The 18,777-nt window shown below is 38.3% G+C and overlaps 1 protein-coding gene across 1 annotated transcript in view; it reads right to left on the bottom strand.

Annotated features, from left to right (window-relative positions):
- The window catches only part of Cgnl1 (cingulin like 1), a 155,035-nt gene that overhangs the window by 80,982 nt on the left and 55,276 nt on the right, over positions 1–18,777 (bottom strand). Inside the window, exons 3-7 of the mRNA XM_026384805.2 lie at positions 18,337–18,431; positions 16,830–16,935; positions 9,719–9,820; positions 8,919–9,067; positions 7,416–7,551 (exon numbers count right to left, since the gene is read on the bottom strand). Of these exons, the coding sequence (XP_026240590.2) occupies positions 7,416–7,551; positions 8,919–9,067; positions 9,719–9,820; positions 16,830–16,935; positions 18,337–18,431 (588 nt within the window). The remainder of the gene's footprint in view (positions 1–7,415; positions 7,552–8,918; positions 9,068–9,718; positions 9,821–16,829; positions 16,936–18,336; positions 18,432–18,777) is intronic.

Here is an 18,777-nt window from a genome sequence, read left to right as displayed (position 1 = left end):
CATCTGGAATACCCCCAGGAAACCCAGATTCAATAGGATTGCAGTTTTAAGTGAATCCATCGTGTTCCTTCCTTTCCACTTCTATTTTTCTTCATTTTTGTGTATGGTACCCTGCTTAAGAACTAGACAACACCTTTGACTTTTCTCTCATCCTTGTCCCTCATAACCAAAAAGTTAGTCCTGTAATATCTTAGATCCTCCCCTTTGCCTCCCCAAGTTAGGCCCTCATTATCTCTTGCACAGGGGCCTTCAATAGCCATGCATCTCTTCCCCCAAATCAGTCTCACACCTGCTGTCTCCAGAAGATCATGTAGCATCCTCTGGAGCTACCTTCTTCCCTCTCAGTTCTGTCTCCCTCTGCCCTTCGGAAAGTCTTTGAAGGCTCAGATGTCACACGACTGTCTTCTTGTTTGCACACCTCTCCTGAACACCCATCTCACTCCCACTCTCCCTCTGATAGCACTTGACTCTTGTCACCTTGCATTCTACCTATTGTGATCATTTTTCTTATGTCCCCTGGTACACTGTCGGTTTCTTGAAAGGATATGGATCTGATTCCTTATAATTTTGATGCAAGGATCAAGGCTATTAGGAGCATCTGTCTATTCTGGTCATAAACAAATTAACACCCGTAGTACAGCAGGAATCTGGAGATGCCAGAATTATAAATAAGTTTATTCTTTCATTTGTGGTTTCTGAATAACAATATATCCTATTCCCTTAGAGCTCCTGGGACTCAGAGCATCGGCTGCCACCTGGGGACCCAAGGCCTCTGGGATAATTAGCTCAGGAAACATGCTGCTGCTAAGGGGATAAAATCATTTAAATCAATTTAACTACAACTGACAACAAAATCTCTTTTCTTTCTCTAGGTCATACATATCCACTGAACTAGAGCAATCTCAAGATGGAGTGAATTGTGTAAACCAAGACAGACCCTCAGGAATCTAACCAGCCACCATTGATAAACTCAGATGCAAAGTCAATAAACCCTTCCAGGTATAGAAGGCAGCGCTGGCTCTTCAAAAGCACCAAATACAGAGCTTTCATGAAAATTTATCCTGTCCTTGATGATGTCTCTTTGATATTTGTCAAAGAGACGCCTGACTCTCCCTGCCCTGCCCCTCCATAACAGGGACCCTCCCTGCAGTTGCTGCTGCTTCTGGTTACCCTGTAAGGCTTCCTGGAGCCTCCTGCCAGAGCCTTCAGAGCAGCCCTTGTGATTCTGAACCACATTTCCTGCTTTTACTCTCACACATTTCTCCATTGTTTTGATGATAAGGCAGTTCCTCTTCCCACACTTATCGTTTCCAGGATATATCTGTTTCTCATTGCCTTTTGTTTACCGCCGCCAATGCATGTCAAGAACTGAGGTTTTTATGTCCATTCTACACCGACTTGCTGTTATCTGTGGCTGGGGCTGTTGCTTAAGTGGACTGTGCTGCAAAGATCCAATCAGATTACACCTTGCCATATCACACAGTGGCACTTGAGGTTTTCCAGAGTAGAGACCAAAAGAACATGAAGTTTCAAAAACTTCACTCTATTACCCCAGGGGTTAGTTGTATCAAGGAGAAAAAAAAAAAAAAAACACACACATAAACTTTAAGACACAAGTGAACATCCATTAGAGATGAACAAGCCTCTCCGTAGACTCTAATCAAAGAAAACAAAGAAAAATTTTGGCTATTTGGAATCAGTGCTTTTTTAAAACTTTATGCATTAAGAATAGTTCCATATGTGACAGATAGCCTGCAGATTAAAACCCAGTGTGTACAGTGTGAATATATGTGCTTGAGGGAGGAAGAGGGACCTAAAAAAGTGGACTGCATTTTGTACTTATTGCATACAAGAACTGTGCTGGGGGCTGGGACTGTAGCTCAGTGGTAGAGGACTTGCCTAGCATGAGTGAGGCACTGAATTCAATCCTGAGCACCACATAAAAATAAATAAAATAAAAGTATTGTGTCTATCTTCAATAAAAAATATTTAGGAAAATAAAGAAAAGAAAGAATTGTGCTAGGCATTTCCAAAAATTAAAAGAGGAGTATTCAAGAAATGAATATTATTTTCATAAATTAAAAACAAATTGAGTTGGGCTGTAGCTCAGTGGCAGAGCACTTGCCTAGCATGTCTGAGGCACTGGGTTCAATCCTTAGCAACACATAAAAATGAAACAAATAAAATAAAGGCATGCCGTCCATTTACAACTACAAAAAAAAATTTTTTTTTTTTTTTAATCAAACCGGAGCTCTGAGGTGCTAACATGCTTAGGATGGCACAGTTTGTAAGCAGTAGATCCTAGACTGTGACTCGGATTGAATTCCAACATCCTTTCTCTTTACCACTCAGTGACCACAGACCTGACCACAAACCACACGCTCAGGAAGGTCAAGGATCCAACAATGGCACAATGAATCTCCCTGTGAAGTGCAGACAAAACAGAGCTTTGTTTGGCCAGTAAGGAGGTCTACCTTTTAAACCAAAACAAAGAAACATGACCAGAGCCTGAAAGACAAGGAAGGAAGGAAAGCTGGGAGGAAAAGGAAGCATGGCCTGGCACAAGCTGCCACCCCAACAGCAAACTACTGAGAGGCGCCAGAATGTCCAGGCAGCAACTTTTTTGCCCACAGAAAGCTCTATATCACTTGCCACCTATTCACACACAAAATAAATAAATAAATAAATAGTTAAATAAATAAATAAATAAATAAATAAGGAAAACACTGGTCTAGATCCTCTTCTGCACAAATGCTTCCCAGAAGTTAGATCAGGGCCCTATCTCTGGCCAATGGTCATTGCAGGGGTAAATAAGAGGTTTTATATCACAATGGTAGCTAACAGAAAAATCCTCAGAACTCTTGCTCCGGAAGGATGATCTAGAAAGTACAACATAGCTGGTGAGAACCACCATAAGTTTTAGTTTTTTTTAATTAAGACTTATAGAATGTACAGTAATATATCACAGCAAAAGAAGTTATAGCTATTTTAGAGAACTCAATTCTTTTTGGTGTTGTTATTTTAGAGTTTTGTTTGTTTGGGTACTAGGGATTGAACTCAGAGGCACTAAACCACTGCATCCAGTCTTTTTAAGACAATCTCGCTAAGTTGCTGAGGCTGCTCTCAAACTTGCAATCCTCAGCCTCCCAAGTCATTGCAATTACAGGCATGCACCATGGTGCCCAATTAGAGACCTCATTTCTGAGCACAAATATCCCAGATTGATACACTAACCAGAATATTTCAGAAATACTGAAGTACGTTGGCACATGCCAGGAATAAGACACCACAAGACTGATGAATTTAGGTGCATCTTTCAGAACTGCAGGCTCCATCAAAGAACGACCTCTCAACAGTGGAAAACACCACTGTTGTGGCACTGAGATGTTGCATGTTAACCTACTACCTCCAGGATGGAAGGCAAGGCATTCATAGACAAGGCAGTGTCCCAAAACTTGCTCTATGATCACTTTTATAACTTGAGTTTTAAATTTTCAGAACCATCAATTAAATTAAGAATAACTAATTTGGCTAAAAAACAAAAATTATCCCCTACTATTTCTTCCTTTAACCATTTCATTATTTCCTAAATTTTAAAATTCCTTCTTTTACATATTCCTTATAGAGGCTTGGTGTTATTTAACAAAACGTGAAATATTAAAAAATACTTCTGTGCAAAGGGTGGGGGGAGTAGCTCAGTAGCAGAACACCCATTCATCATACAGGAGGCCCTGGGTCCAATCCCCAGCACCAAAACAAAAAGAGATTTCATGAAAAAAATCTGGCTTTTTTGCAGGCCTCACAAAGTACAGGGCCTTCAACCTTTTTCAGACATGCAAAAGCTTAAGGGTTTAATGTTCGTTGTGTTTTAGAGCCTGATTTAAGCCAAAAGCCATGGAAAACTTGGCTACAACTATAATCTGTTATCAGATTCCCTCAGGCTAGTTTTTATTAAGATATGAAGAATGAATTGAAAGAGACAAAGAGATAGGGTCTATTTTATTAATGCTGTAGAGACCATAGATCATGTTTTAAATGTTGCTGACATGTCAAGGGAAACCAATAAAAGCTACAAGGATGAATTTGCAAAAGGAGGAAAAAAAAAACAAAACAAAACACTGTGTCCACTCCCAAACTCCTCCTGCAAAGAGGTGGCAGCAGATAAAACCATTCCTGTCCTGGAAAGGACTAAACAATCAGGGGACAGAAATTCCAGGAACATGTTTAAGAAAAAATGTGCTCAGTTTCCCATTCTCGTATTTCTCATTATCAGCCTAGACCTGAACACACAATACTGAGGCTCAGATTCTTTCCTAGGAAGTAATATAAATAAAACAACAAACTGTTTCAAAAACGAAATTATGCTCAGTTATTGAATGCTCAGTATGTTGTGCTTTAAGAGTTAAAAGAAATATGAACTGGGGCTGTGGCTCAGTGGCAGAGTACTTGCCTTGCACATGTGAGGCACTGGATTTGATCCTTAGCACCACATAAAAATAAATAAACAAAATAAAGATATTTTGTCCATGTATAATTAAAAAACAAATATTTAAAAAAGAGTTAAAGAAGTAGGTGGTTCATTTTAGAAATCACTCCCTTTTAAAAGAGATTACTTTTAAAAGTAATTTCAATAGTGGAAATTATTTATTCATTTGCTATTTGGCACTGTGGTAGGCACCAAAGAGGGGAGAAGCAATGATGATAAATTGTTGAGTGAGCCAGCTAGAAGAGAGAGGTACAAATGTACATCTAGGTCATGTGAACGAAAAGAGAGCATCTAAGAAGATGGAAAATATTATGGGAAAGAGCGACTAGCAATTACAGAATTCAATTGTTAGGGAAAAATCAGGAACTCTGGAGACTTCCTAGGAACTAAGATAACATCTTTTCCTTTTAGAACCAATGAAACATCCACACAAGGAATCCAAATATGATAGTCTTCTCTTTGAACTTGTTTGTGAAGCTACACTTTTACTGAAACCATAAATTCTTCAATGACATCATTTCTGGGAACTTATCTTTAGGAACTTTTTTTTTTTTAAGTAGTAAAAGGGTACACGTAAAGAAGGGTCACCACAAAATTTTTTCAGAATTGCAAAAGAAAGAAAAATACATTAGAATGATTAAGCATATTATGGTCTATCTCCTTAAAATTTAAATATAAAAATTATAAAGTATAATAAGGAAAAGTATTTCTTACTTATTAACTTTTAAAAGCAGGTAGCAAAACTGAAAAGGCATTATGTTTATCCCTACATTATATACAGATGGGTGGATAAACCTACCAATGGGTGAGAAAGCAAATGAAATGTAGAAATAAAACTAATTGCTTAGGTATTAGGGAAATATGTATATTACCCATTTTTAAATTTCATTTTGTGTTGCTTTAATATTTTAGTCAGAAATAACACATATTTTCAAAGCCCCATTGTAATACACCTTGTCCTCATCACTGAGCCCCAAAGTGATGGAGCCATGATGCAGTCTAGCATCATGAATGTGGTGGTATTTAAGGAATCATCTGATCAACAGAGGAACACCAGGTGCTAAGGAACAGGCTGAGGCCTTCTGTGGAGAAAAGGTCTAAACAGAGACCAAGAGACAGTTCTGTGGGAGTAGAGAAAATTATCCTTCTGTGCCCATGTGACAAGAGTTCAAAAGCCCCACTACTGTGTGACCACGGCACCCTCCCCTCAGTGTCCACCAGGCCAGGGAGAGGGGCTCAGCTCTTCCGAGGAGGAACCATTAAATCTAAACAAGGAAGGGGAGAGAAAGCAGTTGACAATGGAGACTTCAAGGAACTCCAGGAACTTAAGAGCCAGAAGCTTTTTGGTCCCAAGAAAGGGTAAAAGAAAATGCCTAATCCCTAAGGGGAAAAGCAGAGGAAAATTAAATAATGACAAAGTAACTTTTTTTTTTTTTACTTATTTTGGTGGAGCGTTGATCTAAATGGTCTTTTACTTATTTATTTGTTAGGTTTTTTCTACAACCACACCTTACAAAAGAAATGTTTCAAAACTATGTCAAAATCCAGGTGATAATAATGTTACAGCAAATATGAAACACCAAAATGAGCAGAGAGAAAAGTTATTTTTCTCACCCTCAATTATATTTCTCCCCCAAATGTAGGCATTCAAAATCAACATTCTTGCATTCTAAGTATTTCTTACTTGTGTATCTTTCACCTCAGCAGGCTGACAATAACTCAGAGAAGTAACATAACAAGGGTCTTTGGTAAACCCCATAATAATTAACAAATGTTAAGTAGGAAGTGTCAACCTTTATCCACTGGCTTACAGATAAATATAAGGAAAGTATTTAATAGATCTTATGAGCAAAAGCCAGATGGGCAGCCTGGGTATGTAGCAAATGGATTCGTTCATTCATTCACTCTCTCACTCATGGATTCATCTAATCATCCACCAAATATGTACAGACTGCTGTGCCGCCCAGTACTGTGGCTCTGTGCAGCCCAGAACTGTAGCAAATGCTACCAATGCAGTGCAGAGCTGACCCTTCCTTTATGGAGCTTATAGGCTTGTGGGGCTTTAAGAAACAAGAAGCGTTAAGTATTACCACAATCTTATTGCTCGTTTTTTCCATAAACAACATATTTACAAACTATTCTTGTCCAAAGTCTGCCCTAAATCTATTAGTATTTAGATATAATTCCAATTTACTAGAAATATAGGGGATAGTGAAATAAGTTAACGGACACCATAAAGAGATAATCAGAACAATCCACAATGTGGGGCACTGCTCCAGTTTTTTTTAGGTTAGTGGGATGGGAGACAGAGAAAGGAGATGGAGATGAGGGATAGGAGGAGTTAAGATAAAATGAAATTTGAGAGACACAATAATGGAAATGTGTGATTTCTGACTAGAACCTAGCTCAGAGGAAGGAAAAAACTATAAAATATGCTTGGGGGAACATCTGGAAATTTTGAATAAGGACCAAGAATTGGAAATAGATAGATATTCATTATGAAAATCATTAATATTTTAAGTATAATAATGGTATTACAATTATGTAAAATAAATTCCCCAATTTTTCAAAGATGCATGCTGAAAAGTTCAGGAATGAGGTACGGTGACTATACTTTAAAATGGTTCAGTAAACAACAACAACAAAAAAATTGATGAGTGTATGAACAGGTAAATTAATGGAGTAAGTAAGTAAGTAATATTGACAACTGTTGAACCAGCATTGGTGATTGATAGGTGGTAATGTGCTATTCTTTTCGACTTTTCTGTAGTTGAAAGTTTTCCTAAGAATGTTTATAATTAATGACACATGGTGCTCTCACAGAATCTGACCACAGCCACAAGTGAATGCACACAACAGAATGGCACCCAGCCCCCCCCACCCCCTCCTCTGCAGCAGGTGAGGCCTGTCACTGGCCACCACCCCTTACCTCTATCAGTGCCCCCTTCTCCCTGTCTTCAGACTGCTTAGCACTGTCCAGCTCATCATGCATTTCCGAGAGCTGGTCCTGGAGGTCCCTGATCTCGGTCTGGTGCTGTTCTCGTTCCATCTTCACCTGGAAGAGCCTGGCAGGGAGGAAGCCCATCAGAGAGTCTCCTGGGCTCCACAGTTCTTCATCCAATCTGACTTCAGACAGTCACAGAGTCATGTAAAGCCCCTAGGAGCCTCTCGTTCTCTGCAGTGATGAACGAATCAGCAACTCAAAATGGCACCTGGTAAGAACCCAGGGCTACAGTCCAACTTGACCCAGATATCAGGTGAGAGCTCAAACCAATAAAATGGCAGGGGGGGGGCAGAATGTAGGGAAATTTTCTACCCAAATGGAGACTGTAGGCTACTAGAATTTGAGCATAGACGATAAAGAAATGACAAAAGTCAACTTTGATATTTTTTTCAACAAAGTCATCCCACCCTCCCTTATCCCTGTACTCTAGACCAGGGGAATCATCAAATTATGGTCTATAGGCCAATCCAGCCCATGACTGTTTCTGTGAATAAAGTGTTGCTGGAACACAGCCTTGCTGGTCCACTTATGCATTGCTTGTGGCCATGGTCACAGAGTAATGATAAGAGTTGAGCAGTTATGACAAAGATGACATGGCTCACAAACCCTAAAATAATCACTCTCTAACAAGGAAAAGTTTTCCAACCTCACAATGACCATATCTTTCAAGTTTCTAAGTTCTTTACTGTACCCTCAATGTTTTGATTTTTTTCTTGCTAACTTATTTTCTGAAACTCATCTCTCTGAATATTTTTAAAGCAAATAACCCTACCATCAAAATTACAAGGGCAATCAAATGCTGTTATGACATAAAGTCCCACTTTCCCTGAATTCCCTCTGGATTTGATCCCAGCTTAACCTTTCACTGAGGGCTTCCGTCACAGCCACAGGTCTCCATAGCACTATGCATTTTTAAATCTAGGTTTTAGATCATTTTGCCACAGACTTTAAAGTGATGCAATGGCAGGAAGGTCCACCGTGGACTTGAATTTCATCCTCGAAGACTGAGAAGGGGTGCAAGTACCCAGCACAGAGACCAACATAAACCAGAATAAAATTTGCAAACTGGGAGATTGTGGAGGCCATGTGACAAGTACTTTTTGGAAGCTGGGCCCAGGCTCACTGAAATCTGTCTTTATCGATTACTACTCAGTGTCCCCCACTTCTCACCTGTCATGAGATCTACTTTAAAGGCTGAAACTGTACAAGACATACTTCAAGGTGTACAAAGAATCTTAATAATTATTAACCTTCCTGCTTACCAGTCTGCACATGTCATCAGCTTCACGGTTTTACAAGGATTGTTGGGAGGAAAGGAAGGGTGGGCAGCCTCAGTAAGGCTGGGTGTAATTAAGAGGTCAAAGGGGCTCGGGCTGCACACAATATAAAAACTCAGGAAGGATAGCAGGATCTTGGCCCCAAACTCACTCCTCCAGGTTCTTCCGGAGCTCCCCTTCGCTTTCTTCCAGTCGCTGCTGCAATGTGGAGTTCTCTTCCACCTTACTGTCACATTGGCTTCGCAGCTTTTCCAAGTCTGCCCGCATCCTCTCTCTCTCTTCTTTGATGTTTTGTTGATTCTAAAATGAAGCAGTGCAATTTTAAAGTACCACCACTGTATATTCACATCATCCCACAGAAACCTACTTCCAAACTCTAATGGACTCCATGTCTTTGCACTTACATTACTGAACAATTAAACAACATAATTAAAGCATAGGAGTGGGTTGGGGTTTTGGCTCAGTAGTAGAGCATGTGTAAGGTACTGGGTTCAGTTCTCAGCACCGAATATAAATAAATAAAATAAAGGTCTATTGACAACTAAAAATAAAAATAAAGCATAGAGTTCAAACTCCAAAGAATTTTAAGTATTTATACCTAGTGAATTGTAATACTCCTAAAAGAAATTTCCAGCTAAACTTTATTCTGCTACTTCTACTTAGTTCAATGTTTTACATACTAACTATACATCTAGTTTCTGATTGTCCCACCTGAATCCAACAGTGTTTCTTTAACTCTGTCAAAGCAAACAGTCTTTATGTGCTTTGGCTACTTACAAAAAAATGGACAACAGCAGCCAAATAATGGGAATTTACTCAGTGATGAAAGGAATGCTTCTTTGGGGCAAAAAATAAAATGAGCTTTCATTTCACCTGGGCATCCCAATGTGCTTAATATGTTCTTTAACAACCAAGACAGAAATAGAAAAAAATAAAAGAAGAGCCAGATACCTTGACCTCTAGTTGAAGCTGCCTCTGAAGTTCAGCCACTTCTAAGGTCAACTTGTTTTTCTGTTCCAATAGGTCTTTGACTTCAGATGATGAGTTAGAAGCCTGTGATTAATTGCAAAGATATCCTTATTTAAATGTTCAGGATGTTTTAATTCTCTTTTCCCAAAATATAACCAAAGCAGTAACTGATGAAGCATAGCACTAACAATTCAAATGTCAACCCCTAGAGACTCTTCCCCTGCTTTGCAGGCAGAGTTAATCAGGCGGGCCCCTCAGGACTCCAGTGAACTTTATATCATTTACCACAGTCACAGGAATTATTTCACCAGATTTCTCAACATTAGTTCAATAGGACTAAAACTTATTTACTTACTAAAACTTATTTCCTAGAAGTGTTCAAAGTACTCTATAGAATATTATAAAATATTAAGTATTAGATTTAGGACAAATAATACTTAAAAGAAACTGCTTTATAAAAAATTCTAGATTCCAGTACATAGAAATCACAAGAAAATCAATAACTAAACCTTGTTGTTTCAAAACATAGTTTAGCACCACTGATTCTTAGGGATTGTTTGAGAACTATTACCTTAGGAGATTATAAACTTTTAGAAGGTAGAGATCATGTTTTATGCATTTCTGTGTCTATAGAATCTAACACTTCTCCTACATTTAATAAAAATTTCAATAAGGGATTATTGTAATTCTGGGTCTAATCATGATAGAGTAGCTGATAACAGATTTATTCTCCCTACAAAAACTATGAAAGCTGAACAAAAATATGAGACATATTTGCAAGCATTGAAAACCAACCAACATGGGGCTATAATCCTTAATAAGAGAAACACACGAGGTCACACTACATTTACCCTGTACTCTCCCTGTTTTCAAACCATAGCACAGTAAAAATTTTAAAGCTCAAACAACATCATTAGGAAACTGTAAATTAAAATAATGAGATACCACTATACACCTATTACAGTGACCAAAATTCAAAATATCAAATGCTGGCAAGAATGTAGAACAACAGGCATTCTCGTTCATGGTGGGGAGGGGGTGGGGGAGATGAAAAACAATAACTATTTTGGAAGATAAACTCTGTGTTCCAAGAGTTGCACTCCTTGGTCTTCATCGAAACGAACTGAAAAAAAAAACCTGTGCGTAGATGTTTACAGTAACTTTATTCACAATTAAAATTTGGAAGCAATCGAGATGTCCTTAGTTGGCAAATGGATAAACTATGGTTCATCAAACAATATAATATTACTCAATGCTAAGTAGAAATGACCTACCCGGCGGGGATTGTAGCTCGTGCCTAGCATGTGTGAGGGTTTCATCCTCAGCACCACATAAAAATAAATAAACAAAGGTGTTGTGTCCATCTACAACTAAAAAAAAAAAAAAAAAAAAAAAAAAAAAATTTAAAGAAAAAACGAGCTATCTATAAAAAAGACCTAGTAATATATTTAAGTTTTTTCCACATTAAAAAAGTCAATTTGAAAAGGCTAAATACTATATGATTGCAACTGTATGATATTTGGGAAGGCACAACTATAGAGACAGTAAAATGATTGTTGATTGTAGGAGTTAGGGGAGAGGGAGGATAAAAAAGCACAACACAGAGAGTCCTAGAACAGCGCATCTACTCTGTATGATTCTATAATAGGGACATACATCATTGTTCATTTATCAAAACCAATAGAATATACAACACCAAGAGTGAACCCTAGTATAAACCATGGACTTTGGTAACAATGGTGTGTCAAGATAGGTCCACTGATTGTAACAGAAGTACCACTCTGATGAAGAGTGTGTATGGGGAACAGGGGGCAGGAACTTTCCACTCAGTTCTGCTGTAAACCTAAGGCTGCTCTAAAAATAAAGCTTATTAATTTAAGGGGTGGGGGAATCTCTCACTGATGAAGGAACAGAGACTAGAGTTTAGAGATGGTAAACCAAGGAGACTTCGGAATCACGGTGAGGTGAGAACTCCCACAGAAGCCCTCAAACCTGCAAGAAAAAGTACTCCTTGGATTCCTAGGATTATTCTTAAGCCACACTATGAACAGGACAAGAATCTGAGAGGCCAACAGAGAAGATCTGAAGGAGACAAAGAACTCAACAGAGACTCCACAGACTGCACTAAGCTGGGAGACACTAGGGTTCCAGTTCAGCCACATCAGAGAAGCTATGATAGACATCCAGGCATTCAAGATCCCAAGAAAGGAAGATGAGTTGTGCTATAGGACTAAGGGCAAAGACTCAATTGACCACCCCAACAATGCCCAAAGCAACTGAGCATACAGAATAAAGAAGAAAACTCAGGGTTCTTCAGGGGAGATGATACAATCCAGAACATCAATAATGTCATCCAGCCAGGCGCAGTGGCACATGTCTGTCATCCCAGAGGCTGGGGAGGCTGAGACTAGAGGATGGCAAGTTCAAAGCCAGCCTCAGCAATGGTGAGGCACCAAGCAACTCAGTGAGACCCTATCTCTAAATAAAATTCATAATAGGGCTGGGGATGTGGCTCAGTGGTCGAGTGCCCCTGAGTTCAATCCTTGGTACCAAAATAATAATGATGATGATGATGATGTCATCCACTTTATTTTATTTAAATAAATAAAATCCTAGAACTGACAACTTAAAAGAATAAGACCTAAAAGATAACATAATCAGCAAATAAGATTAATTAAATTGAAAGGTCAACAGACAGTATCCAGATTTTGATGCACCAGAGCGGGAGGGGACACACACAATAGAGAATAAGAAATATAAGGATACCATGAAAAGTTGTAACACACATGTCATCAGTATCTTAGAAGAAGTGAGAGAATGTAAAAGAGGCAATATTCAAAGAAATAATAGCCAAAAAATTTGCAAATGTGATGAATGCCAGCAACCTATCAAGAAGATAGTGAACCTCAAGTAGGAAAAATACAAGAAAAAACATATTTAGATACATTATAGTTCAACTTCTGAAAATTGAAGATAAAATATTCAGAGCAGCCAGAGCGCAAAGAAACACTCAGGAAAAAATACAAGAATGACACCTGGCTTCCTGCTGCAGCCCATGGAGGCCAAAAGACACACAAGTCATTAAAATTATGAAACAAAGCAATGCTTGCCAAACTAGAGTTCCTCAAAAACTCGAGAAAATGAGGCTGGGGCTGTGGCTCAGTGGTAGTGTGCTTGCCTAGCATGTGTGAGGCACTGGGTTTGATTCTCAGCACCACGCATAAATAAAATAAATGTCTATCAACAACTAAAAATTTTTTTTAAATTTTTTAAAAACTCGAGGAAATGAAAAATATTATCAGACAAAAAACACTGAGAAAATTGACTGTCAGCCGAAAAGTACCACAGGATTCAACAGGAAAGTTCTCCAGGTGGGAAGAAAATGGTCTTGGTGGGAACAGAGAGGTACAAAAGGAAGAAGAGAACTCAAAAGGGAACACATGTAAATGAAAAACAGGTAAGACCTCAAAGGTGACAGAATGACTGGGAGAGGTCTAGGCACACATAAATGGAAAGACATTATGTTCACGATAAGAGTACCAACAATGTACAGATGTCAGAACCACATTTATCTATACATCAATAGATAATGTAATCCTAATTAAAACTCCTGAAGATTTTTTTTAATGGAAAACTGATTCTACAGTTTATTTGGAAAGGCAAAAGACCTAGAATAGCCAAGACTATCTTGAAGAATAAAGATGGAAGACAAATACCACTAGATATTGAGGTTTGCTCTAAGAGTTATAATAATTTGATCTGTATGGTATTAGTGCAAGGAGAGATAAGCACACCAATGGAACAGAGTGTGTTAGAAGCTATAAATACAGGAAAACTGGCATGGGCTGCTGGTGGGTATAAATTATTTCGACTACTTTCTAAATTCAATTGGAAATATTGAAGAACTAAATCTATACCTACTTTATAACCCAGCAATTTTATCCATATATATAGTAAATGTGTTTACCAAAAAAAAAAAAAAATAGCTTTATTCCAATGGACAAAAACCAGGAATGTCCACCAAGAATCTGCACTATAGTATACTGATACAATGGAAAACTACATATCAATAAAAAATAGTTATTGATAAATACAATATTAATGAATTTCACTGACATCATGTTGAGGAAATAAAGCCAGGCATATGGGAATACATACTTCAATTTTTTAGTTATATGAAGTTCACAAAAGATAAGACTAATCTAGATGGTAGAAGTCAGAAGATGATTACCTCCAGAGGGAAGAGGTGTAATTGATTGGCAAGTAGCTCAGGAAAACTGGATGATGGCTCTCTTGATCTAAGTGGCATTTGCAGGGATGCAAAAGTATGTTTAAAATTCAGTAAAGTATACAGTTAAGCGATTTACTGAAAGTTATACCCCAAAAAAGCAATAGAAAAAAAAAATATTTGTTGAAGATACATCTGCTGCATGATATTATACCCAAAGCCCATGCCTGATGTTCCCAGACTGTGACACGACTTTACTATCCTGGCAATTATTGCTCCATAACTGTCAATGAAACGTTTATCTTTCACTTTCTGCAAATGCCTGTAAGCCAGTAGTAAGTAAATGCACATTGGCTAAAGTGGCTTTCTTCTCTTAGATGTTACATTTCCAAAATGAAAGCAGACATCATAAAGAGGAACCAGATTAAACAGAATCTACTAGAAAAATATCTCTGATCTGAATGTGAATATTTATGGATCTCATTATCTCATTTTCATGTTCTTCTTCCAGGACATGATAAAAGGATGATGCTCTCCAAAGGACTTGGCTAAAATCCTACAGTTAAGCAGTTAGAAAACTACAAATAGGTGAGGGAAAGAGATAAAAGTAGGAATCAAAGCTGTAAAAAGCAGTTTTGGCTTGCATTTCCCTGAATCCAGGTGTGAGACGAGTGTGATGAACCTGGAGGAGGTCCTCCCACCTACTCCCAAGAAGGGGACCAGAACCTAACGCAAAACACAGGACTTCAATTTCCTCAGTGAAATGAGAGCAATCCAATCCAATGGGGAAATCATAAGTTGTTCCTTCCTAAACAAAAACCCCACCTGCTTTGCCATTTCTCAATATGATCTCAGTCTAAGGAAGAGGGCTTTTACATACTCTCCTAAGGAAATACTTAACATACACCAAAAATAAACTTCACAACCTTTGACAGCCAAGAGTCAGATTCAGAACATACGGATGGAAGCAGAGAAGACAACGGTGGGCAATTAAAGTCATGGCACTGTGATCCCAGCCAGAGTCCCCGAGAGCCTTAATTTTATCTTCCCTTCACCTCTCACTTGACTCAGCAGCAACTTCTTAATTTGTCACCCTGCCTCTAATTTTACCTCTCTCCAAAAGCTACAAAAGGAATGAACTTTTATAAATACAATGGTATTCATGCTCATTTAAAATCCTTTGAAGGTAGCCCATCCCCTTAAGCTGGGAATAGAAATTTCTAACATGATTTGCAGGACCCCCATCATCTGGCTTTCTCCCCACCCTTCCCGAATCCTGGCTATATGTTCCAGCTACATTAAATTGCCTCTAGTAACCTAAACATGGCAAACCTATGCCTCTTTGTATTTGTTCATTCCACTCCCTCCACTTAGAATGCCCCTGCCTTCCCTTCTTCTGAGAGTTCTATGCTCTTTTGAGAGAACATTAGTGCCATTTTTCCCAGAGGAGCTACCCTGACTTTCCCAGCTAAGGCTGGCTACCTGGAGTCTGTTATTACGAGTAAAGATCATGCAAGTGAACCAAAAGCAAGAATCATGGTGACAATTTTGGATTTTAAAAGTTTTATCAAGAACTATGGAACTAACTTAAAGAACTATGTAGAACTTCTGAAGATTGCATAAAAGGTGTACAATTTTAAGATTCCCTAGTGGAAATTGTGGATGCGTATGTATATATATACACAGAGCATGGCAAAGGGCTAGCTGAGTGCTATGTGAATGCTGAGCAGAAAAGAGAGTAGGTAACATCTAAAAGTATCCTCTACATAAGTTTCCAAAGTTAAAAAAAAAAAAAAAGTTACAGATAAACTTCATCCTACCTGCCTCCAGGTATCACCTCTTTCCCTCCCATGCAGAATTCCCTGGAGGGAAAGGGAAGATACACAATAATATTGAGGCCTAACTCAGGTGCTGTAGGATTGAGCTACAAGTCAGGGCACGAACAGATGGCACATAGTAGATGTTTATCAAATAGAAGATGACTCCCATTTTAAGCCCCCTAAAATCTCCAAGTCTCAACTCAAATTCAGCACAATTAAACAGGCAGTTTTTAAGAATTAGTTCCCCTCCACTCTTTCCCTTCCTAACACTGGTTGGTTTCACCAGTCTCTAGTCCTTGTTCTGCCTTACATCTGACCTTCTGGGCTCACGTCCTAGTCCTTTCATGGTTAATTCACCAACAACAATGTGTGAGATCTCCACTGGTTATAGCATTACATTATTTTTTTCTTATTCTTAATTTTTCCTTCTAAATTTTGCCACCTTTTTTATGTTATCTTGTCATGTTTTGTGCATTTTTAATAAAATATCTTTAAAACATTTCTTTAAAGAAAAAAAAGCAGGTTATAAATTAGGATTACAGGTTAAGTGTCCCTTATCCAAAAACTTGGAAGCAGAAGCATTTTGAAGTTGGAAATTATTTGAATTTTGGAATATTTGCACATATATAATGAGGTAGTTGGGGGATCCAGGTCAAAACACAAAAATTTATTTACATTGTGCATATACCTGATGCATATAGCTAGGAGGTAATTTTATACAATGGTTTTAATAACTTTGGGCACGCAATAAAGTTTATGTGTTTGTTACAACTGCTATGACTGTGACTGGACATATGAGGTTTGGTGTGGAATTTTCTACTCATGGTTTCATTTGAACACTCAAAAAGTTTCAGATTTTGGAGCACTTCAGATTTTTAGGTTATATATAAAATGTGGGCTTCTGTTTTAGGTACTGCCGTACTGCTTACCACTGAGGAAAGTTCCCACCTACTGCTATAAATAAATGTAGTCACTGAAAAAAACAGCAAGTTGTTTACTACATTCTATGCTAAATGAACTCTGAAAATACAAAACTTCAACTTACTTGATTATTTCCTTGTGCGCTCCCGGCTGCTCGTGACTTTAAGGTCTGGATTTTCTCAAAAACCAAGTTGACTTTCCTTTTGGTAGCATCCTCATTGTCGGTACTTCTGCAGAAGAGACAGCAGAGAAAACAATGAGGGACACAAGCACTGGGCTCAGAATATTTCATATGCCATTTGGGACAGAGGTTCCCATTTCCAAACATGTGAGAGAAACACCTGCACCTTCTAAAATAGTTTGGAGAAAATACCCAGTGAAAATGTAGTCATTTGTTGTTTGATTCAAACGACTTGAATTCATTCCAAAAGGAATTCTCCTTTTCTTTCTTTATGTGTGTGTGTGTGATGTTTCCCATACACACACTGCTCTTTAAATCTGACGCTAAGAATAATCTGCAGTGATCTTACTTGCTTAGCCCATGTTTAAAAAACTATAAGCCCCATGCCAAGACTGTCCATACAGCAGCCCTTTGTCTTGACTTCACAGGTAATAGTCAGATTAAGTTTTATGAACTTCTACCACACCCCTGGCAGTTAAAAGATTTAAAATAAAATTCCTTAAGAAGGTACCTCCCACTAAAGTCTGCCTTACCAGTCTGTCAATATTATCAAGTGCCAAAGGAAAAAAGAATTTAAAGAATTTTAAAAGTCAAAGGTTCTTCTGCCTTAATCTTAACATGGAAAACCCTTTACAAGGAAATAACAACTAGCTCTCAGCTAGAAGAATCTCTTTGGTTACTTCCCTCCCTCGCCTCCCAAAAAAAAAAAAAAAAAAAAAAAAAGGAGTTACCATGTTGTACTTTGAAGCTATTTTGTCAGCTCCAGCATATAGACAAATAATTGTAAAGCACATATATAAAATTATCAAGGGTTCAGATACCAATGAAAGTGGTCAGTGGTTGACTTTTAGTTGCCTCAGGCTTTTATAAAACTCTTTCTTTCCTCCTCTTTTTATCATGTGATGAGGGAACTGAAACAGAAACTTCCAAATTCCTTGCCGAGAATTCCAGTGCAGCTAGTATCTGAGTAAGGACTGAAAACCAGATTCTTCCAACTCAATCTCCGAGTACAGAAAGCACTGCTTTTAAATGACTCATGTGCTTCAAAACTAACGGAAGCAGGGGCTCCTGGCCAATGTTAACTCTGGGGAGAGATGAAGTTTTTATTTGTAACTTCTAATAAGGGACAATTGGGGACTACCGTGTGCGTGGAAGAAGTCAAGGTGGTGGCAGACTCAACTCAAAACTGAACACTGGACCCTCTCCTATCCTTGAATAAAGGATCACTTAAAAAATATGTTCTTCCCTGCACTCCCCTACCCAGGTCCCTACAAATTTAAGCTTTTCACATAAGCTTAAATGCCAATATGAAAACTCCTGCCATTGAGAATTAACCTTCAAATGACAAGCACAGACCAGGAAGGGAGGATAAGATACAAAGCTTCAGAAAAGAAAATGAAGAGCCCAGTCAGAAACAATAATACTTTGGTCTTTAAGAGAAATCACTAACCCTTCTTTGAGGTAATTATAAAGTATCTGCTTGGCGGTCTCCTCGTTGGTTTGTTGAGTGAGCTCTTGCTGGCCCTTCAGGAGATCCGGTGTGGCCTAGAACACAACATCTGTTATTAGACCAGGAGGATGATATTTCCAGGAAGATGCCCACACCCTCAAGCAGTGGCTTCCAAACACATTCCTACTTCCCAAAAACAAATCCTCAGGTAAGCTTCCTTATTATAGTCAGTTCCAAGGCTGATTAGCTCTGTAACCTTGGGCAAGTTTACTTAACTCTTCCTCCCTCCAATTTTCTCACCTGTAAATTAGGGTAAATAATACCTACCTTTATAAGGCTGGTGCAGTCCTATAATATATTCAAATAGTGCTTGGCACTTACAAACTTTATTATCATTTTCATCAATATCATTATATTTTGTGGTTACTTACCAAAACACTA

This window comes from Urocitellus parryii, chromosome 6 (assembly GCF_045843805.1).
Source record: "Urocitellus parryii isolate mUroPar1 chromosome 6, mUroPar1.hap1, whole genome shotgun sequence".
Lineage (NCBI taxonomy): Eukaryota > Metazoa > Chordata > Mammalia > Rodentia > Sciuridae > Urocitellus > Urocitellus parryii.
The sequence above is the reverse complement of the archived record's forward strand: the minus strand, read 5'-3'. Positions and strand labels throughout refer to the sequence as shown.